Here is an 18,537-nt window from a genome sequence, read left to right as displayed (position 1 = left end):
CAGAATCTTGCGCACTTCTGCATATTCCCTTTGTTTTTTTAGGATCAAGGGGGGATAGTCATGATCTAACCTCACTTGTCTGCTGTTCCAGGTAAATCCTCTTTTCTGCCATGCCTCAGATTTTGAAGCTGAGGAATTTCATAATAATAGATCGCGGAGGGGCATTGCCTGGGAGTAATGGGCCTAGAGAGCGATGTGCCTGTACGATGTGTATGTTGAGCTCACCATGGGACAGGTCCAAGCCATGACGCAGCAACTTCTCCACAAAATCACTCATTATCGGAAAGTCCTGCTCTGTTGTCTCGGGTACACCAAAAATGCATATGTCCTCTCTTTTGTACAGCTCTCTAAGTCTATTAATTTATCTTCCAATTTCAGTCATGATGTCCTGTGTGTTCTGAATTCTCTCCTCCGTTTTCTCAATCCTCCCCTCAGCCTCATCCAGTCTGGCGCTCATCTTTAAGATTTCTTTCTTAATTTCCCCCAATTGTGCATTATGATCTTGGCGAAAGCCTCTTATTTCCTGTAATACCGTGTCCAATTCGGCCATATCTCAGCGGCTGCTTGTTCGAGTTGAATCACAAAGTGCCGTAGCAGCCTTTCACTGTGCAGGTTCGTAATGAGGGGTGATTCACATTAGCCGGGAAGCTAGCGTTATTTTCCCAACTCTAAACTTACACTTTGTTGCCTCTTTGAAGCATCGGTTTTGGTGTATTTCGCATACCCCTTTCCTTATTCACCTCTAGGAGCAGGTTTTTGTTAACAATTTCGTTATAATGGGTTAAGTTTACAATGTCGTACTGTAGGTTTCCTCGAGAGCTCGATCACAGCATGGCCATCGTGGTGACATTCAAACTGGAAGTCTCTTTATACTTCTATTTACTGTCTCTTTACAGTATGTCTGCATACTTGACTGTACTTGTGTTCTTGTGAACTTGTTTTATGTCATATTCCATTGCCGGAGAACAGTCCCAATACTAAGAACACGAAAGGACAGTAAAAAATCCCCTGATGTTGGTTTTGCTCCACTCCAAATATCAAGGATACATCAGTTGCATCCTCACTGAATAAGACTAATCCCAGGATACATTGCGCCCCAAGTTTGTTCTTTGAAGGCAAGTTAGCAAGACCATTCTTGCCAAGACCACAAGTATGGTCTTTGCGTTCTTAGTTCCTGAATCACAAAGTGACACTCTTACCACCTAACTGGGATATACCCACTTTGCGTAATGAATCTTTGAATTTGTTGGGTTACGAAGGATCCATCGGGTGCATGCTTTGCCACTTGGGGAAAGGACAGATATCTAGATTGGATTTCAAATGTAGCCTTTGAAGGACACAGCATCTGAATTTGAACACAGCCAGTGGCAAACTCCATACACACAAAGCGGTGATGGGTAGCAACAGCACTACCCGATGCACCATTGTGCCACCCTAACAGGTTTGTATGATGTGCAGTGTTAATATTAACATCACAAAATGATGTTTGTCTTCCACTGTATAGAATATTTTGTATTTCATAGAGATAATACTGAGCAAAAGCATGTGATTTGTCGGTACTGCTTTGTGTCTGTCGGCACAACATAAAGCAATACCACTAACTTATTTGATATACTTTGTTGGTAGATAAGTTCTATTTGGTTACATAGTTCATTTTCAATTTTTAGATGTCACATAAAAATCAAATACCCTTCAGCCCTAGTCAAAATACAGAACATGTGCACAAAATATAATTTATATAACAGGATTAATACGTACCGTATTATGTAAGATGATGACAGGGATAACTTTTCTTATAGCAGCGATTATTAATATTTTGACATTTAGGACTAGTAAATAGTAAATTAAGCAAACTGATTTAATGTCAAAGTGATGACAATAATGGGCTGGTCTACTTTGAGATGCTAAATCGCACATATCTATGGCTACTCTTGCATTACTGGGTAAGTATGTAAAACCTGAATGTTTTCTTTTGATGTATTCGGATTACAGTCGTCCTGTGCCGATATTTAAGATCTGCTTTGTAATAATTACAGATGACTGCATTTTCAGTACAGTACTTCCACACATATGATGCTTTCTTTCTTTATTTTCACCTTCATTGGCTATGCACTACTCTCCTTTCTGCCGTATTGCTGAGTAATCAATTAGGAAAATTTTTATCTATACTTTTTAGTCAGCAAGTCTAATCGAGTAATTGTGACAGCTCTTACTAAAATGTCATTTATATTGTTTATATTTTAAATAAATTCTATTTATGTCTCTTGCACTACAACCAACATCTTCCATGATATAACAGTAAGAACTTTAAAAGACACACTAACGCTGGTGGTGTACTTCAGATAAAATCGACAGAATCAACATCGCATTGGCAATAGGATGTCGTATGACACATAATCACAGTGGAAGAAGTCACAATTTCATGCTCAATAGAACATGTGGACTGTGCTTCTTAATTTTCTTCCAGAAAACCTAGTTTCATATAAATGGTTGTCTGTGGAAAGGAAGATGTAAATCTGGTGCAAAAAATTATGGACCAGTGCTGTTCATTTATTACTCATGGGAATCAAAGCATTCTTAAACCGCTGTTAATTATAAGTAGCTGCAGTTCAGAATACTGAATGAAATACCTGATCATTTCCAATTTTGGACCTTGGCCAGGGTACATCAAAGAGGGCATGCAGGGTGTGCAAACAGTAAGTAATATTCTCCATTTGGGAGTCAGAATGAGGTGAGCACAGAAACTCCATGCTGATTCCTAGGAAGAGACATAAAATGGCCAGTCAGCAGAGACATATTAAACATCACAAATAAAAAAAGGTTTGACAGACCATTTTCAACAACTGCCAGGATAACAAATACGACCACCCATTTTCTGTAATTGTTTGTACTATTCAAGGTTGTGGGGGGTGCAAGGCAGGGAACAACCCAGGATGGGGTGTCAACCCATCTCAGGGCACACTCACAAACGCACATCTGTGGGCAATTTGGTAACTCCAATCAGCCTCAGCATGTTTTTGAACTATGGGGGCAAACCGGAGTGCCCGAAAGAAAACCCACAACAACCCCAGGGAGAACATGCAAACTCCACACTCATGGAGCCATGGCAGAGACTTGAACCCACAATGCTAACCACTGCACCACTGTACCACCCCAGAGAAATAGATTTAGAGGGGAAAAACTGCCAAAGAAGGAGAGCTCTGACCCAGGATCAGGTAGAAGCGCTCAGCATTGATGTCCTCGGGAGACCTAATGCTAGCCAGCGAGGTGGACTGGCCCATTGAGGTTGGGGTAACAGGTCGGGACAGGTTTGCAGGGCCCTCATCCAGCACAATGAAGCCCATGCTGTTCAGCCAGAGTGCTGTGGCATGGAGAATCGCCGCCCAGGAGCTGCTGTAATGCCGCCTGGCCTGCTCGGCCGTCTCCGCTGTGTAAAACGTGCCTCCTGAAAAACAGAGGTGAGACATGAGCTGTACCCAAAGGCCACTGACCTGAGGCGCCGGCTTCACCCCGAGTTGGGTTCTGACCTGTGGCCGGGAGCTGCACTGCATATTCATGGGGCAGGTTCAGGAGGGCATGGTCCTGGAGGGCAGCGAGCCATAGCCGGCTCAGCGTGCTCAGGTCGGCTTGCACCAGCCTCAGCAGCCCATTCCCTGCTGGGTTCACTGGTGGCTGAGCACTGGGGTCAGAAGGTTGCAGGAGCCAAGCCGGCTTCTCATCCTGCTTAGGACTCTGAGCTGCTACTATATATACCTGAAAAAGCAGAGCCAGTGGTAATAGTGAAAGAGTGAAATAGAGAGCCAGTGATAATATGCCATGACATTGAAGAAAGCCTTTAATTATTTACAATATCTTTAAATTTGTCCAACCCATCAATCTCCAAAAATTAAAAGAATTTCATTCCAAATCACTGCAGAATAGTATCAACCCTCTCTGCTAAAAATAGTTTATAGCTTAAGCGTTTTGCTAATCATAAAACTATTTAACAAGGACACCTAGGAAAAATCATGCCCTATAAAGCTGGAGACAACATTCTGAAATATTTATTCAGAGCAAGGTAACTCAGATTGGCTTGTATTGATTTTCTGCATCACATTCTTTCCTGGACCTTGGCCATGCAGAGCTATAAACTGAGCCAAGTGAATGACGCACTCATACATAAATCGTCTGCGTTCCGGGGTGTGCTTTTTCTTACGCAAATGACTCATAAGTTGTCTTGAATTTGGCTCATCCTTAGGAATTTAGGGCTCCCTGCCAAGCCAGTGACTTGCTAGCCAGAAACCAGCACTGCTGGCCATCATAACGATATAGAAAAAACAAAGACAATCAGTACTGTCATGGAAAATAGCATGCTAAAGCAATAATTTCACACCAATTTTTGAATGCAAGTGCTCCCATTTAATAAAAACATCTTTCCCTAAAATTGCATTGAGGTGGAGAAAAGCAACATTCAACAGAAATTAAATGAGTAGCCCCTGCTGCAGTCATAGCTAAAACTAATGTCCAGGTCCTGATCAGCTCCATCAGAATCAATCTTGTGGAAATTCATTTTGCACTCACCTTAAAAGATGCACTTTAAGATATACAAATTGTATATATCTAATACATACATGTTCATGCACGCACACACACACAAACACACACACAGCTGTATTTATTCATTTGTGAGGATCGTCCATTCATTTCTATGGGCAAAACCATAAACCCAACAAAGACAACCTTAACCCCTACCCAGCCCCAACCGTAACCATAAGTTTACCAATTTTAGTTTTTTGATTGTAATGACATATTTTTTATAAAATTGAATTTCCCTTTGTGGGGACTGTAAACATGGTCCCTGAAAATGTGATAAAAACCTGACATCGTGGGGACCTTTTTTTACAGTCCTCACAAAGGAAAATTCATTTTTATAAAAAATATGAAAAATGTCTCTACAATGTGATGTATACCTCTAAAATGAGATGTAACACATACAGCAAGTAGGGGGGAGATTGAAAGAAGGATTGCTACTGGGGGGTTCTCACTGCACTGATATGAATGACAATATGCTCAAGGTTGTAATAAACTGTCACTGATGACTTAACTGATGGTTTAGGGACTAAACTGTTAACATAAAAAGTTATTGTAAGGTTTCTTTACAAAGCAAATGTGGCAGCCAGGAACAGAGATGAGTATTATGAAGAGCCTCACACCTCTGCCCAAGCCTTCAGCACTGCCAGAGACTCCATGGTGATGGTGCTCTCATTGTACAGCTGGCTCTGTACCTCCTTTACCGCCTGTACTTTGCCCAGCGATGAGGTGAGCAGGATGTGTACCCGCCGCAAGTCTACTAAATCACTGACCACACCACTGGCAATCCACGCGCTGCACACCTACAGAAACGACAGCAGCGTTGTCATGGAATTCATGGCTGATCCAGTTTGAGAAACGGATCTACAGCATATCAGCACTCTCCAACCTGACAAGCCTTGGCGGTGACATCAGGGGGGGTGTCGGCTGTAAAGGCTGGTCTCAGTGCTGCACCGACCTGCAAGCAGACACACAAGGTCACACTAAAATATGACTAAAAGGTGACACTAAAAATGAAGACCTTTGAAAAGACTTAAGCTTGCTAAATATAATCACAGACAGAGAAGAATGCTGTCTGCTGACATCTGAAAACCTGAGAATATTATACGAGATGAGAAAGAGGGCAGGGAAGTAAAGGGAAACTACATGCTTACATTAGCCTGGTACTGCTCCAGGAGGACATGACCCGGAAACTCGGGCTCAGGGAGAGCAGCAAACTTGTGAATGATGACGAGGAGCATCTGGAGGCCTGAGATCCGGAGCGGCTTGCTGGGGTCGGTGGCAGCCATAAAAGCCATTCGTATCAAGTCGGCAAGATGCAGGACTAGAAAGTCTGCTGGGAAGAACAGCACAGACAGAAGCTGAATATTTCACTGTTCAAACAATTGAACAATCATCAATTACCAGTTTATTAATCAGCCGTGTTCCTTATTTCCCCTGGAAGAAAATACGATTGAATTCGGCAACATGTAGTGTAAACGGTGGGTGATATAGCCAAATTGTTATATCATGATTTTTCTGGTAAGAATCACGATGCACAATATGGATTGCGACTGTTTGTGTGGTTACAAACCAACTGAAGCGGAATGTATTGTGATGCTATGGGAATGACTAATAAAGACTTTTGTGTTTGGCATACTGGTATGCTTCACAGTGTGCCGTAAAGTGTCGATGGTGACAGTTTTCTTCATAGGGGGCAGCCCTGGAGAGCACCTACGGAGGCCATGTGTGGGGCCACATGAACATTGAAACAACGTGGCTGCTCTACTCAGTGATGCAAAGGAGTCACAACTGCATTGGCCAGCAGAAAAGTAGCAAAAAGACAGAAAAGAAATTCAGACCAAAGACTGTATACAAACACCTTTTGTACCCTCTCTGATCACACACACACTCACAAGTACAGCTAGTGGATTCGACTAGTATGACTTCAAGGTCCTGCACCAGCCAGGCAGGCTTCACTGAAATGCAGACACTCTCATCACCCCTGCAAGATGGATGACTGCCGTCACTGACACAGTGCAGAGGAGCGCAGCCAGAGGTGGACGGCAGCACAGCAGGACATCGACAGGCAGAAGCAAGAGGCCATTGATCACCAGTCGCTGTAGGGGGAGCAGGAAAATGACCCGGCCTGACTCATGGGTTAGCTGCAGGTGGGGAGGTGACGAGAATGGAGGGTGGTCTCTGTCCTCAAACTGGAGAGCAAGGCCCTCTACTCACAGCGGAGGGTCTTTGAGGGGCACAGTGGCTTGCTATACTGACGCCAGCTGTCTCTAGATGACAACCAGCTTTGGATACCCCAGAGCCTCATCAACACATCAGGGAAGCTGTGGGGCTATTTCCATTGGTCCAGCTGCAGCCAAGACACGTGTACCACCCCAAGAGGTCCAGGCAGCCTGTCCAGAGTGCCACTGCAGACATATCGAGTGGGTGCGCCGGGCCCCTTTCGCTGTAGTGATGCTGGGAACTGGTGCATACTCGTACCCATGGATTACTTCACCAAGTGACCTGAGGCATATGTTGTTCCTGATCAGAGTAACTGAAGTGGGGTGGGGGAAGTCCTCGAGCACCTCTATGATGTCGTTTATTGCCTGCAGCTACCCGTGCTACAAAAGGCTGTGGTCTTGCACAGGGGTCACCAGGCACTGTATTACCCCCTGGTTAGACTTGACCCAACCTCCCCCCCCGCCCTACCCGGGGCTTCGGGGGACTCTGACAGGCTGGCCTCAGAGGCCCCTGCTACGTTTGGGGACTTTCTGTTGGACCTCAATGTTGCCAGGGATGTCTGACCCTTCAAGTAGGGGCAATGTGACTCTGTAGGTTGGTGTGTACCAGCACGCTTTCGCAGTGTTGTAATGCAATGCGGTATTGTAATGTTAGCAGTCTGATAATATATAAAGATTTTTTTTAGCTAACTGGTTAGAAAGCTAACTGGTTCTCAAAAAGCCATTTTACTTCATATTCCATTGTCAAAGTCCAGTTCTCGTACTAAGGACAGTAAAAATCCCTAGTTGTTGTTCTTGTCCCGCCCCAAATATGAAGGATACATCAGTTGCATCCTTGCCAAATGAGACTAATCCCAAGATTCAGTGCATCCCAAGTTCGTTCTTGGGAGGCCAGTTAGTAAGACCGATCTTGCTAAGACCAGAAGTACGATCTTTTCCGTCTTGGTATTGAGAAACACGGCAAGTTATTAAACTGAAATCCACTGAGATAGATAACTGAGAAAGACAGACTAAGAAATAAAATATACAGACGAGTTATTCAGGCTAACATTGCTATATTTCATATCGATCTGTTTAGTTGTAGTAATACTTCAACTAGGACCACTGGAACTGGGGGGGGTTGCAGCATGTCAGTTTGTTCTCTCATTATAATTATAGTGTTAAGTAAGTGTAACTGTACAGTCATTGGAAGCTCAGCTTTGCCATACATACGCCTTACAGCATGTATGTTTGTAATGTGCTATTTGCCTCACCTGTACTTTGCTTTGGACAAAACCATCTGGTAATTGGTAAATGGACTGCATTTATATAGTGCTTTTCTACTCTTACAAGTACTCAAAGCACTTTACATTCCATGCCTCACATTCACACACCCATTCACACACCCATTCACACAACGGTGGCAGAGGCTGCCATGCAAGGCACCAACTTGCACACCGGGAGCAACTTGGGGTTCAGTGTCTTGCTCAAGGACACTTTGATGGGGTCAGGAGCAACCAGGGCTCAAACCTGCAACCCTCCGGTTGCCGAATGATAGCACTACCTCCTGCGCCACCATCTGCTAAATAAAACTTAATGTAAGTGTAGTGCTATATCACAATTCTCACAATAACTTTGAAATGCATATTGTGGACACAGTTGCAAGGGGTTAGGATTAAACACTGTCATCTTGTCCACTACAAGTGTGGTGTGATATTTGGTATTCAAATAAGGGGATAAGGAAAACCTTAACAGTACATGCCATATAGCAAAAATGATGCCCTGAAAACCTGTTTTGGGCAGATTTCTTTATGAGCTAATATAAGGCAGCAAGAGAGGACATGCACGTAGTGTCAGTGTGAGTGTCAGTGTGAGTGTCCGTGAGGAAAGGCTCGGGTTTTGGCCAGCACTGGGAATCAGGACAGGGTCTGCGGTGCGGTGTAACTGTGCTCACCGGCAGATTCCTGCAGGCGGCGCTCCTGAGCCAGGGCCATGTCGAAATGGGCAGGGTCGCCACTCTCACACTGCGCGATGATGCGGCACACACACTCGGTGGCAAAAACGCGTGTGGACCAGCGTGGGTGGCTGAAAGGGCTGCCGGACTCTGCCATGCAGGTATAGATGGAATCATCGTCGGCACGGTCCCCTCCCTCCTCTTCCTGGTATGTCTCCACAGCAGCTGCTGTGGCAGTCTCTGCTAAAACAGCAGTGATTCCGCATGTAGAGCTTTTCCCCCAGGCTGTTTGACTGCTTAGTGCATGTCTCACGCATTACAGAGTTAGATGTCAATACAGATACTTAGAACAGATGCAGGAGCACAGGGAAACCATGGTAGGAGAAGCTTAAGCTCAATATACGCCTAAGCTGAACTATTTAACAGTTCAGGTTCAAATTTGAAAAACGGATTGTACACTGTGAGCTGCGCATTGGATCAAAGGTTGCAGTGCCTCACAGTAAGTAAAGCATCTTATCACTCCTATGACTACATTGCACCCACCAGCAGAAGCTGACAAGACATCCTTGCACAGCTTGAGCCAGTGGGACAGCTTTGCCATGGCCATGGAACCCAGCATGTGACTCAGTGTCTCTCGGAGATCCTGGCACAGCTGTAGATCTGACTCCCGGTCCAACAGGCTAAACAGTGCCCCCTCCAGGCCGATCTCCTTTATAGTGATATCTGAAGATTAAAAATACCATACAGTAAGAAAATTAGAATTTCAGCTACTGCAGTAAATTTTTTTTTGGCCTTAAAGGTTTCAAATAATACAATGGCTTTAGAGTAAAACCAAAAGCAACCAATATGACTTGTAGCTGTGTTGCTCACCCAATAAACTATTATCCCTGCGTGGGAGATCCTTGACCAGGGTCACTGCATGCTCAGACACCTCCACAGCCTCCCGCTGAGCCAACTGCCTGAGGCAGGCCACCACTGCCCTCCGGAGGGAGAGGTAGGAACTGCAAAGGTTTGCCTGCAGACACAGCAGCATTTCTCTATTGTACGTCATATAAAAATACACCTTCAAAATAATTCAAAACCTGCCTACACAGAAAATTACTATTAAGATATTCTCTGAATCTAAATACAGAAGCTCCTCTACCTACGAACTTTCAGACATACGAACGAAGAGGACTGTAAGTGCAAATTGTGTTCCTTGGGCTCCCATTTCCTGCCCGCAACATAATTTTTTTTTCTGGATAGTACGATAGTATGACTTCTGACCGCTACTCTGACCGCTACTCTGACCGCTACTCCGCCCGCGCAGCAGCGTAGCATGCGTACTCCCAGCATCTTAGTTCTTTGTACTTGCGTATACCCTTAAAATGATACTGAATAACGACATTTCAAGCTACAAACAGCCATTCGGAACGTATCTCAGTCTTAAGTAGAGGAGCATATGTACATGCTTTTTAGAAAATAAAATATTCAACTTGCAGTTATGGAAACTACTGCAAAGGCTTCTAGAATGGACAAGTTTTGTCGAAAAACCAGCCGAGTACAGCTTTCCTTGTTCCAGAAGATTGTTTTTAGCCAATTTCAGTGAAAGGCAGAAAGGATGGAAAAGTAAGAGCTAAAATAAGACAAGAAATTTCTTATTCTTGCTGAAAAAAACTTATTTTTTCTTAAATGAGAATGAGCAGATACAGATATTCAGCCTTTAATGCCAACAAGCCATCATAAGCAAACAATCAGAGCAAGCAGTTTGTACACACAACACAAACAATAAGCAAAACAAATAATATGTATAAATACACAATTCGCCAGGGGCTAACGATGGTTAATCATGTATGAGAAGCACATTCAGTGTGACAGGAGTGTGCAGACTGGGATACTGTTAAAGCTTGTTTAACCAAATGCACCAGCCACGCTTCTCAATTTGGCGGCTATAGTAATGCCCCATCTTTAATATTTACAAAAGAGACTCAGTAAAAAGGGATTTCTTAACTGACAGTAATACATGATAATTGCATTATGAATTGTTTATTAATATGAAGGGGAAAAAATCTAGTATTTATTTGCTTGTTCTGGCAACATATACCGCTTATACATTGCAACAGGTGTGTGAAACCTGTCAAGTAAAGAAGAAAAACCATCAAAATTTTATTTAAATAAATGGACCAATGAAGAGCATACATCAACGAACTTTAACACAGCAACAAACTGCTGTCATGACCCAAGGTGTGAAAAGCTGCAAAACAAATATTCCATGCTGTGTCTGTTTAGAGTTAGTAGATGAAACAAAATTAAAATCAGGATGACTGGGGCGAGGAACATAAGAAGCAGGAATAAATAAATCATGTCAAATTAGAGCTGAGTGCACGACAAATGCAAGAGAACAATGTGTACATTGTACATCTGCAAATCTGGGGAAGGAGGACCTACCAATACAGAATAATCCAACAAGATGCCCTGCATGAGAGAGCAGAACACAGGTCCATCACTGAGGGGGAGGGCTCAAAACCGCACCAACATTAGTACATTTACAGACTACACCCGACGACAAAGAAAAGGCCCCCAGTCACCCTCATTTACAGATAACCAGGAATCCAGCAGCAGAAACTCATTGATTCAAAACCTGCCACTCAGATTTGCAGTCATGTTTATTCCAGTGAAGGTAATTCAAGTAATATATGTAGCAATATGTGGCACTTATCTTAAATAAACTGTTTCTGGTATTTCTTTTTCCAAGGGTCTTTTAAAAATATATATAATAAATATATATACACACATAAAACACTCTTGTGGAAAAATATCAAACACGACATTTATGAATAAGTACATATTTAAATTGTAATATTTCATAAAATTTTTCTTTAATCTTTATAGAATGATTTAATGCCATGTGTATAATGACTAGTGCTGCATCTTCCAAATGATTTATCTGGGTTGGGATATGCAATAAAAAGTCGATCATTATATATTTTATTTATTAAAGTGCTCCCCCACACATTCAAAGGGCTTATTAATAGAAAAACATTAACATATTTTACAAAAAAAAATTTTACATAAAAATGAAAAAAATTTACTTCAAACATTGCATGTCTCATTGTCTTCAGATTGTTCCATGCCAGCTACTCACCTCCTCACAACAGCATGGGATACAGACAAGGTCACAAATGCTACATCCCAAACAAACACTGCTGTCATGTACCTGCGACTGTGTGCCCCATGTGACTAAGTCATCACTGATACAGATGGGATGTGATTTTGAAAAATCTACTACCCAAAGCTACTTAAACTAAACAAAGCTCTAAGACCTACAAAAAAGATTAATTAAAAATGACTGATTTATTTACTATAAATGTGTTAGAAATTCACACACTGACTGATGGATATTCATACTCACATCCCTTAGGGTTAGACCTGACAAAGACTCAATCACCTCTTCCAGCACGTGGAGAAATGATGCTTACTACGCTTCAGTGACACGTCACAGTAAACCCTGAGGCTACCTGCCTTCCTGCCAGTGCATTTTATTTTTGCTAACTGGACCTTCCTGTCAGATGATTTAATTTTTACTACTTAGGCCCTCACAAACACACACATCTCCTGTGTATATCAAAGTATAGATTTTCCTGTAACACTAAACACAATAACATGACTGTTAGTTCCGACAGTAATGACCTTTCAGTTCAGACAGAAAAGGATATGATGAAATATAATGCAGAATTAGAGAAAGATACAGATGCTGCCAAATTAGTGGTAATAAATACTAAATTATCATCATGAATGAAAATAATACTTTTCACATGCAAAAGGTCCAATCAACAAATGGTAAATGAATACATTGTATTGCTGGGCTCTATACTCACACAGAGGCAGTACTCCAGGTTGGTGAGGTCGACGTGGTAATGAGTGTAATGCGTGTAATGTGAATAATCAAGTCAAACAGTTTTATTGTCATTTGAACCATATACACTACATACACAGTACACAGTGAAATGAAACATTGTTCCTCCAGAACCAAGCTGCAACACAAAAAACAAAAACAGAAACAACACAAGACTACACAAGTGCAGGCAGGACAGAACTATACAGAGTGCAGGGAGAGCAAAGAGAGACAGAGCGCAAAATAAAAACAAGAGCAACAATACAATACTACAGGACAAGACACAAAGTGCAGTTGACAAAAGCAGTAACAGTACTAGTCTGAATGAATACAGTATGCTGTCTTCTAGCAGCATAAGCGTGCAAAAAAATGCAAGATTGAAGTAGATAATAAATAAATAATTGTCCACAGAACAGAGAATTTGCAGAATATAATTCATAAAGGGTATATACAATGTGTGTGTGTGTGTGTGTGTCTGCATGAAAGAGAGTGTACAGTTTATGATTCAGTTCTGATTCAGAAGTCTGAAAGTCTGAGGGAAGAAACTGTTTCCCATATTGATAGTGAAGGCCCTCTCTATATACCGCCTCAATTGATCAGACCCCCCACAGTAGTGTCATCAGTGATTTCAATGATGTGGTTTGAGCTGTGTTTAGCTGCACAGCCATGGGTCAACAGCATGAACAGCAGAGGGCTGAGCACATAGCCTTAGAGGGCCAGGTGGAGGCTAGTGGAGATGGCATCATCCATTGAGTAGTCTGGATACACAAACTGTAGAGGGTCAAGTGAAGGGGGCACATGCAATTTTATGTAACTTATGATGAACCTCTCAAGGCATTTCACGATGATGGGTATGACAGAACAATTGTCATTGAGGAAGGACATTGAATACTTCTTTGGCACGGGATTGATGGTGGTGGCTTCGAAGCATGTTGGAACGACAGTAATGCTCAGAGAGATATTGAAGATGTCTGTGAGGAAATCTGCCAGCTGGTATGCACATCCCCTGAGCACAAGACCAGGAATTCCGGTTGGCCTGGCGGCCTTCTGTGGGTCGACTCTGAGCAGAGTTCTCCTCACATCAGCCATGGTCAGGCAGAACATCTTATCGTTGGGGGTTGGGGTAGGCTTCCTCTGTCATTCTGTTCTCCAAACCATGCATAGAAGTGATTCAGCACATCTGCAAAGGAGGCCTACTTGCCAGAGGAAGGCGGAGAAGTCCTGTAGTTGGTGATGACCAGGATGCCCTACCACGTGCATTGTATGTCCCTAGTGTCTTGGAAGTGGCTACGGATTCTCTGAGCATGTGCACACTTTGCCGCTCTGATGGGCCAGGGCAGGTTGGCCCTTCTCAGGGCAGCCTTATCATCTGACCTGAAGGCAGTGTGTCGGGTTCTTAGCGGTGTGTGCACCTCTGTAGTCATCCATGGTCTCTGGTTGGGGTGTGTGACGATAATCTTGGAGACAGTAACCTCACCAATGCACTTGCTGATGTAGCTACTGATGCTGTGTACTCCTCCAAGATGATAGAACCTCCATAGGTTGCAGCTTCCCTAAACACGTCCCAGTCTGTGTGCTCAAAAGTGTCTTGAAGTACAGAGATGGGGGCCAAGTTTTCGTCTGCTTCAGAATGGGCTCGGCATGACTGCCGAGCAGTTTCTATGCTGGGATCAGCATAACAGAGATGTGGGTCTGAGTAGCCAAGGTGGGGGCTGGGGTCAAAGTAGGATATGGGACACGTCAGTGATATTTGTGTAAGCACAGTCCAGCGGGTTCGCCCCCATCCATCCATCCATCCATCCATCATCTTCCGCTTAATCCGGGGTCAGGTCGCGGGGGCAGCAGTCTCAGCAGGAAAGCCCAGACTTCTCTCTCCCCGGCCACTTCATCCAGCTCCTCTGGGGGGATCCCGAGGCGTTCCCAGGCCAGCCGGGAGACATAGTCTCTCCAGCGTGTCCTGGGTCTTCCCTGGGGTCTCCTCCCAGTGGGACATGCCCGGAACACCTCACCAGGGAGGCGTCCCGGAGGCATCCTAATCAGATGCCCGAGCCACCTCATCTGGCTCCTCTCGATGCGGAGGAGCAGCGGCTCTACTCTGAGTCCCTCCCGAATGACTGAACTCCTCACCCTATCTCTAAGGGAGAGCCCAGCCACCCGTCGGAGTAAACTCATTTCGGCCGCTTGCACCTGAGATCTCGTTCTTTCGGTCACTACCCATAGCTCATGACCATAGGTGAGGGTAGGAACGTAGATCAACTGGTTGCCTTTTGGCTCAGCTCTCTCTTCACCATGACAGACCGATGCAGCGCCCGCATGACTGCTGACGCCGCACCAATCCGCCTGTCGAACTCCCGTTCCATCGTTCCCCCACTCGTGAACAAGATCCCGAGATACTTAAACTCCTCCACTTGGGGAGGACCCCATCCCCAACCCGGAGAGAGCATTCTACCCTTTTCCGGCTGAGAACCATGGTCTCGGATTTGGAGGTGCTGATTCTCATCCCAGCCGCTTCACACTCGGCTGCGAACTGCTCCAGTGAGAGCTGAAGGTCACGGTCCGATGAGGCCAACAGAACCACATCATCTGCAAAAAGCAGAGATATAATCCTGAGGTCACCGAACCGGACACCCTCAACGCCCTGGATGCGCCTAGAAATTCTGTCCATTAAAGCTATGACAAAGGGCAGCCCTGACGGAGTCCAACCCTCACCGGAAACAAGTTCGACTTATTGCCCGCCCATGCGGACCAGGCTCTGGCACCAGTCATACAGGGACCGAACCGCCCTTAAATGGAAGCCCGGTACCCCATACTCCCGGAGCACTCCCCACAGGACTCCCCGAGGGACACGGTCGAATGCCCTCTCCAAGTCCACAAAACATATGTAGACTGGTCGGGCAAACTCCCATGAACCCTCCAAAACCCTGCTGAGAGTATAGAGCTGGTCCACTGTTCCACGGCTAGGGCGAAAACCACACTGCTCCTCCTGAATCCGAGGTTCGACAATCCGGCGGACCGTCCTCTCCAGGACCCCCGAATAGACCTTACCAGGGAGGCTGAGGAGTGTGATCCCCCTATAGCTGGAGCACACCCTCTAGTCCCCTTTCTTAAAGAGGGGGACCACCACCCCGGTCTGCCAGTCCAGAGGCACTGCCCCCAATGTCCACGCGATGCCGCAGATGCGTGTCAGCCAGGACAGCCCCACAGCATCCAGAGCCTTGAGGAACTCCGGGCGAATCTCATCCACCCCCGGGGCCCGGCCACCGAGGTTCGCCCCCATCATAGCAAAATCCACATACTGGTGAAATTTAGTGTGATGTGACTTGAGATTTTCATGGTTGAAATCTCCGACGACAATTAACAGTCAATCTGGGTGTGTGTTTTGGAGCTCGCTGATGCCTCCATAAAGTTCGGACAGCACATTGTTGGCATTAGCGTTGGGTGGGATGTATACTATGACTATGAACACGGTGGTGATTTTATGTGCTAAATAAAATGGTCTGCGTCTATGCCACAAACTGCAGCGATGGTGAGCGGAAACTACAGACTAGTACAGCATTCCTAGAGCATTCTGTGTTGATGTAGACACATAAGCCCCCTACTTGGGTCTTACGGGACAGAGCTGCATCTCTATTGGAAAGAAACGTTAGCTGTACTGCATTGTCTGGAATACCATCACTGAACAATATCTCCATAAAAACAAAAACATGACAGTCTCTGGACTCAAGCTGGGTAGACCGCTGGAGTTGTATGTAGTCCAGCGAGCAAACATTAGCAAGTATGTTGGATGGGATAGTTGGCTGGCTAGCATTGGCTTTTAGTATAGAATAGGACCCCTGCATGCTTTCTGCACTTCCACTTCTTCATGCACCGCTTGCAATGTCCCCTCATCTGGCCAGCAGCATGAGGAGATGCCACAGTCTGAGGGCCTGGTCCCTGTAGCAAGGTTGGGTAACTTGTGCATTAGTCCATCCTCGAGGTAATTTTTTTGTTGGTATCTTTGTTTTAGCAGGGTCTGGCAGTGATAGATGTGCACCAGTTGTTCTGATACATGAGCAAATATTTGGTATGAAAGTCAAGTGAAACCACACTTTTGCACCAATGTGATGGACCCAGAGAGGTCACTGCAACCACGCCGCCATCCTGTTTCTTTGGATAATGTGTATATTGTTTTGTTCTCTACTCATACAGAGGCATAGCACTCGGTTGGTGAGGTTGACATGATAATGTATGTAATGTATGTAATGTGTGTAATGTGTATCATGAGTGTAATGTGTATATTGCTGTACTCACACAGAGGCAGGGCACCAAGCTGCTGAGGTCGACGTAGCGCGGGGCGAACATGTGCAGCTGCTGCAGACAGGAGATGGCCTGGGCCTGCAGCAAGCAGTCGGAGCTGTCCTGCATGACAGCGCAGCCCATAAGGCACAAGCTTCGGAAGGGACCTTCAGCTAGTGAGATGGGAGACAATATCAGTCAGGACATATCTGAAATCTAGCTGTGTATACTGCATTATTAACGTGATATCTGATCTTAGAGAGGAAATATAACAGATGGTGATTCTTTCATCAACAATTCTGATTCATTCATTATTTTAATACAAATTGAACATGACTAATAAAATGTTTATAACTAAACATTACATGTTATATACAGTACTGTGCAAAAACATTAGTCCTATTGCCTAATTTGGATTTGGCTCCTTGCTTTTCCACTTTCGATTAACTGGTGCCGTTCCCAGCTCTGTCCCAACTCCATAGGTGTGCAGGGAGGGGTTACAAAGTGCTGTAAACTTCAGCAGAAATGCATTTGATGAAAACATGACCATGGACATTAAATAAGGGGTCAACTGAGGAGACAAATGCTTTTGGTCAGCAATTTGGTAATCTCCTGAAGTTTAATATAAGTAAAGAGGCGTGGGAAAGAAAACGAGTCCTACCGTTCCCCCCTTAGGGTGCTCCCGGGTAAGACCAATAAAAAACTGGTATTAGCTCTCCTAAATGTATGTCCAAGAATGTAACATACACTATATTGCCAAAAGTATTGGGACACCACTCCAAATCACTAAATTCAGCTGTTACAACCACTTCCATAGCCACAGGTGCATAAAATCAAGCACCTAGGTATGCAGACAGCTTCTACAAACATTTGCATGGGTTGCTCTTGGGAGCTCAGATGAATTCAAGCACAGTACAATGATAGGACTCCACCTGTGCAATAAGTCTATTTGTGAAATTTCCTCACTACTAAATATTCCACAGTCAGCTATTAGTGGTATTATAACAAATTGGAAGTAGCTGGGAACAACAGCAACTCATCCACAAAGTAGTAGGCCATGTAAAATCACAGAGAGGGGACAAAACATGCTGAGGCGCACAGTGTGCAGAAGTCGGCAACTGTCTGCAGAGTCAATAGCTACAGACCTCCAAACATCAAGTAGCCTTTAGATTAGCTCAAGAACAGTGCATACAGAAATTCATGGAATGGGTTTCCATGGTAGGGCAGCTGCATCCAAGCCTTACATCACCAAGTGCAATGCAGAGTGTTGGATGAAGTGATGTAAAGCGCACCGCCACTGGACTCTAGACCAGTGTGAACCACTCTGGAGTGATGAACCATGCTTCTCTGTCTGGCAATCCGATGGATGAGTCTGGGTTTGCTGTTTTCCAGGAGAACAGTAATTACCTGACAGCATTGTGTGAAGTGTAAAGTTGGGTGAGGGGGGATAATGGTGTGTGGTTGGTTTCAGGGGTTGGGTTTGACCCCTTAGTTTCAGTGAAAGGAATTCTTAACCCATCTTGAGTTGACGGCATTGTTGGCGATGCCACGTATCTTTCTCATGTATTTCTTCAGTTCATAACTCGCTGAAATCTTATCGTAAAAACATAAAAAAAATGCTGACTAAATCCATAATCTGTCTTCTTTTCAAAACATCAGTTGTC

The 18,537-nt window shown here is 44.5% G+C and overlaps 1 protein-coding gene across 10 annotated transcripts in view; it reads right to left on the bottom strand.

The window, feature by feature from the left end:
* heatr5a (HEAT repeat containing 5a) overlaps positions 1 to 18,537 on the bottom strand; it is a 114,798-nt gene that overhangs the window by 10,380 nt on the left and 85,881 nt on the right. For 4 of the 10 annotated variants that reach the window (XR_007382313.1, XM_048974913.1, XM_048974905.1 and 1 more), the window contains exons 22-32: positions 16,889 to 17,046; positions 11,152 to 11,178; positions 9,595 to 9,739; positions 9,268 to 9,447; positions 8,725 to 8,967; positions 5,724 to 5,905; positions 5,459 to 5,527; positions 5,193 to 5,372; positions 3,528 to 3,753; positions 3,206 to 3,445; positions 2,631 to 2,758 (exon numbers count right to left, since the gene is read on the bottom strand). Coding sequence is in view for 9 of the 10 variants with exons in the window: in XM_048974913.1 (XP_048830870.1) it covers positions 2,631 to 2,758; positions 3,206 to 3,445; positions 3,528 to 3,753; positions 5,193 to 5,372; positions 5,459 to 5,527; positions 5,724 to 5,905; positions 8,725 to 8,967; positions 9,268 to 9,447; positions 9,595 to 9,739; positions 11,152 to 11,178; positions 16,889 to 17,046 (1,778 nt within the window). In the remaining variant the exon portion in view is untranslated. The remainder of the gene's footprint in view (positions 1 to 2,630; positions 2,759 to 3,205; positions 3,446 to 3,527; positions 3,754 to 5,192; positions 5,373 to 5,458; positions 5,528 to 5,723; positions 5,906 to 8,724; positions 8,968 to 9,267; positions 9,448 to 9,594; positions 9,740 to 11,151; positions 11,179 to 16,888; positions 17,047 to 18,537) is intronic. The other 6 variants (XM_048974907.1, XM_048974906.1, XM_048974909.1 and 3 more) reach the window with 6 other exon arrangements.

Source organism: Brienomyrus brachyistius, chromosome 14 (assembly GCF_023856365.1).
Source record: "Brienomyrus brachyistius isolate T26 chromosome 14, BBRACH_0.4, whole genome shotgun sequence".
Lineage (NCBI taxonomy): Eukaryota > Metazoa > Chordata > Actinopteri > Osteoglossiformes > Mormyridae > Brienomyrus > Brienomyrus brachyistius.
Note: the sequence above shows the minus strand (reverse complement) of the source record. Positions and strands in the feature narration are given on the sequence as shown.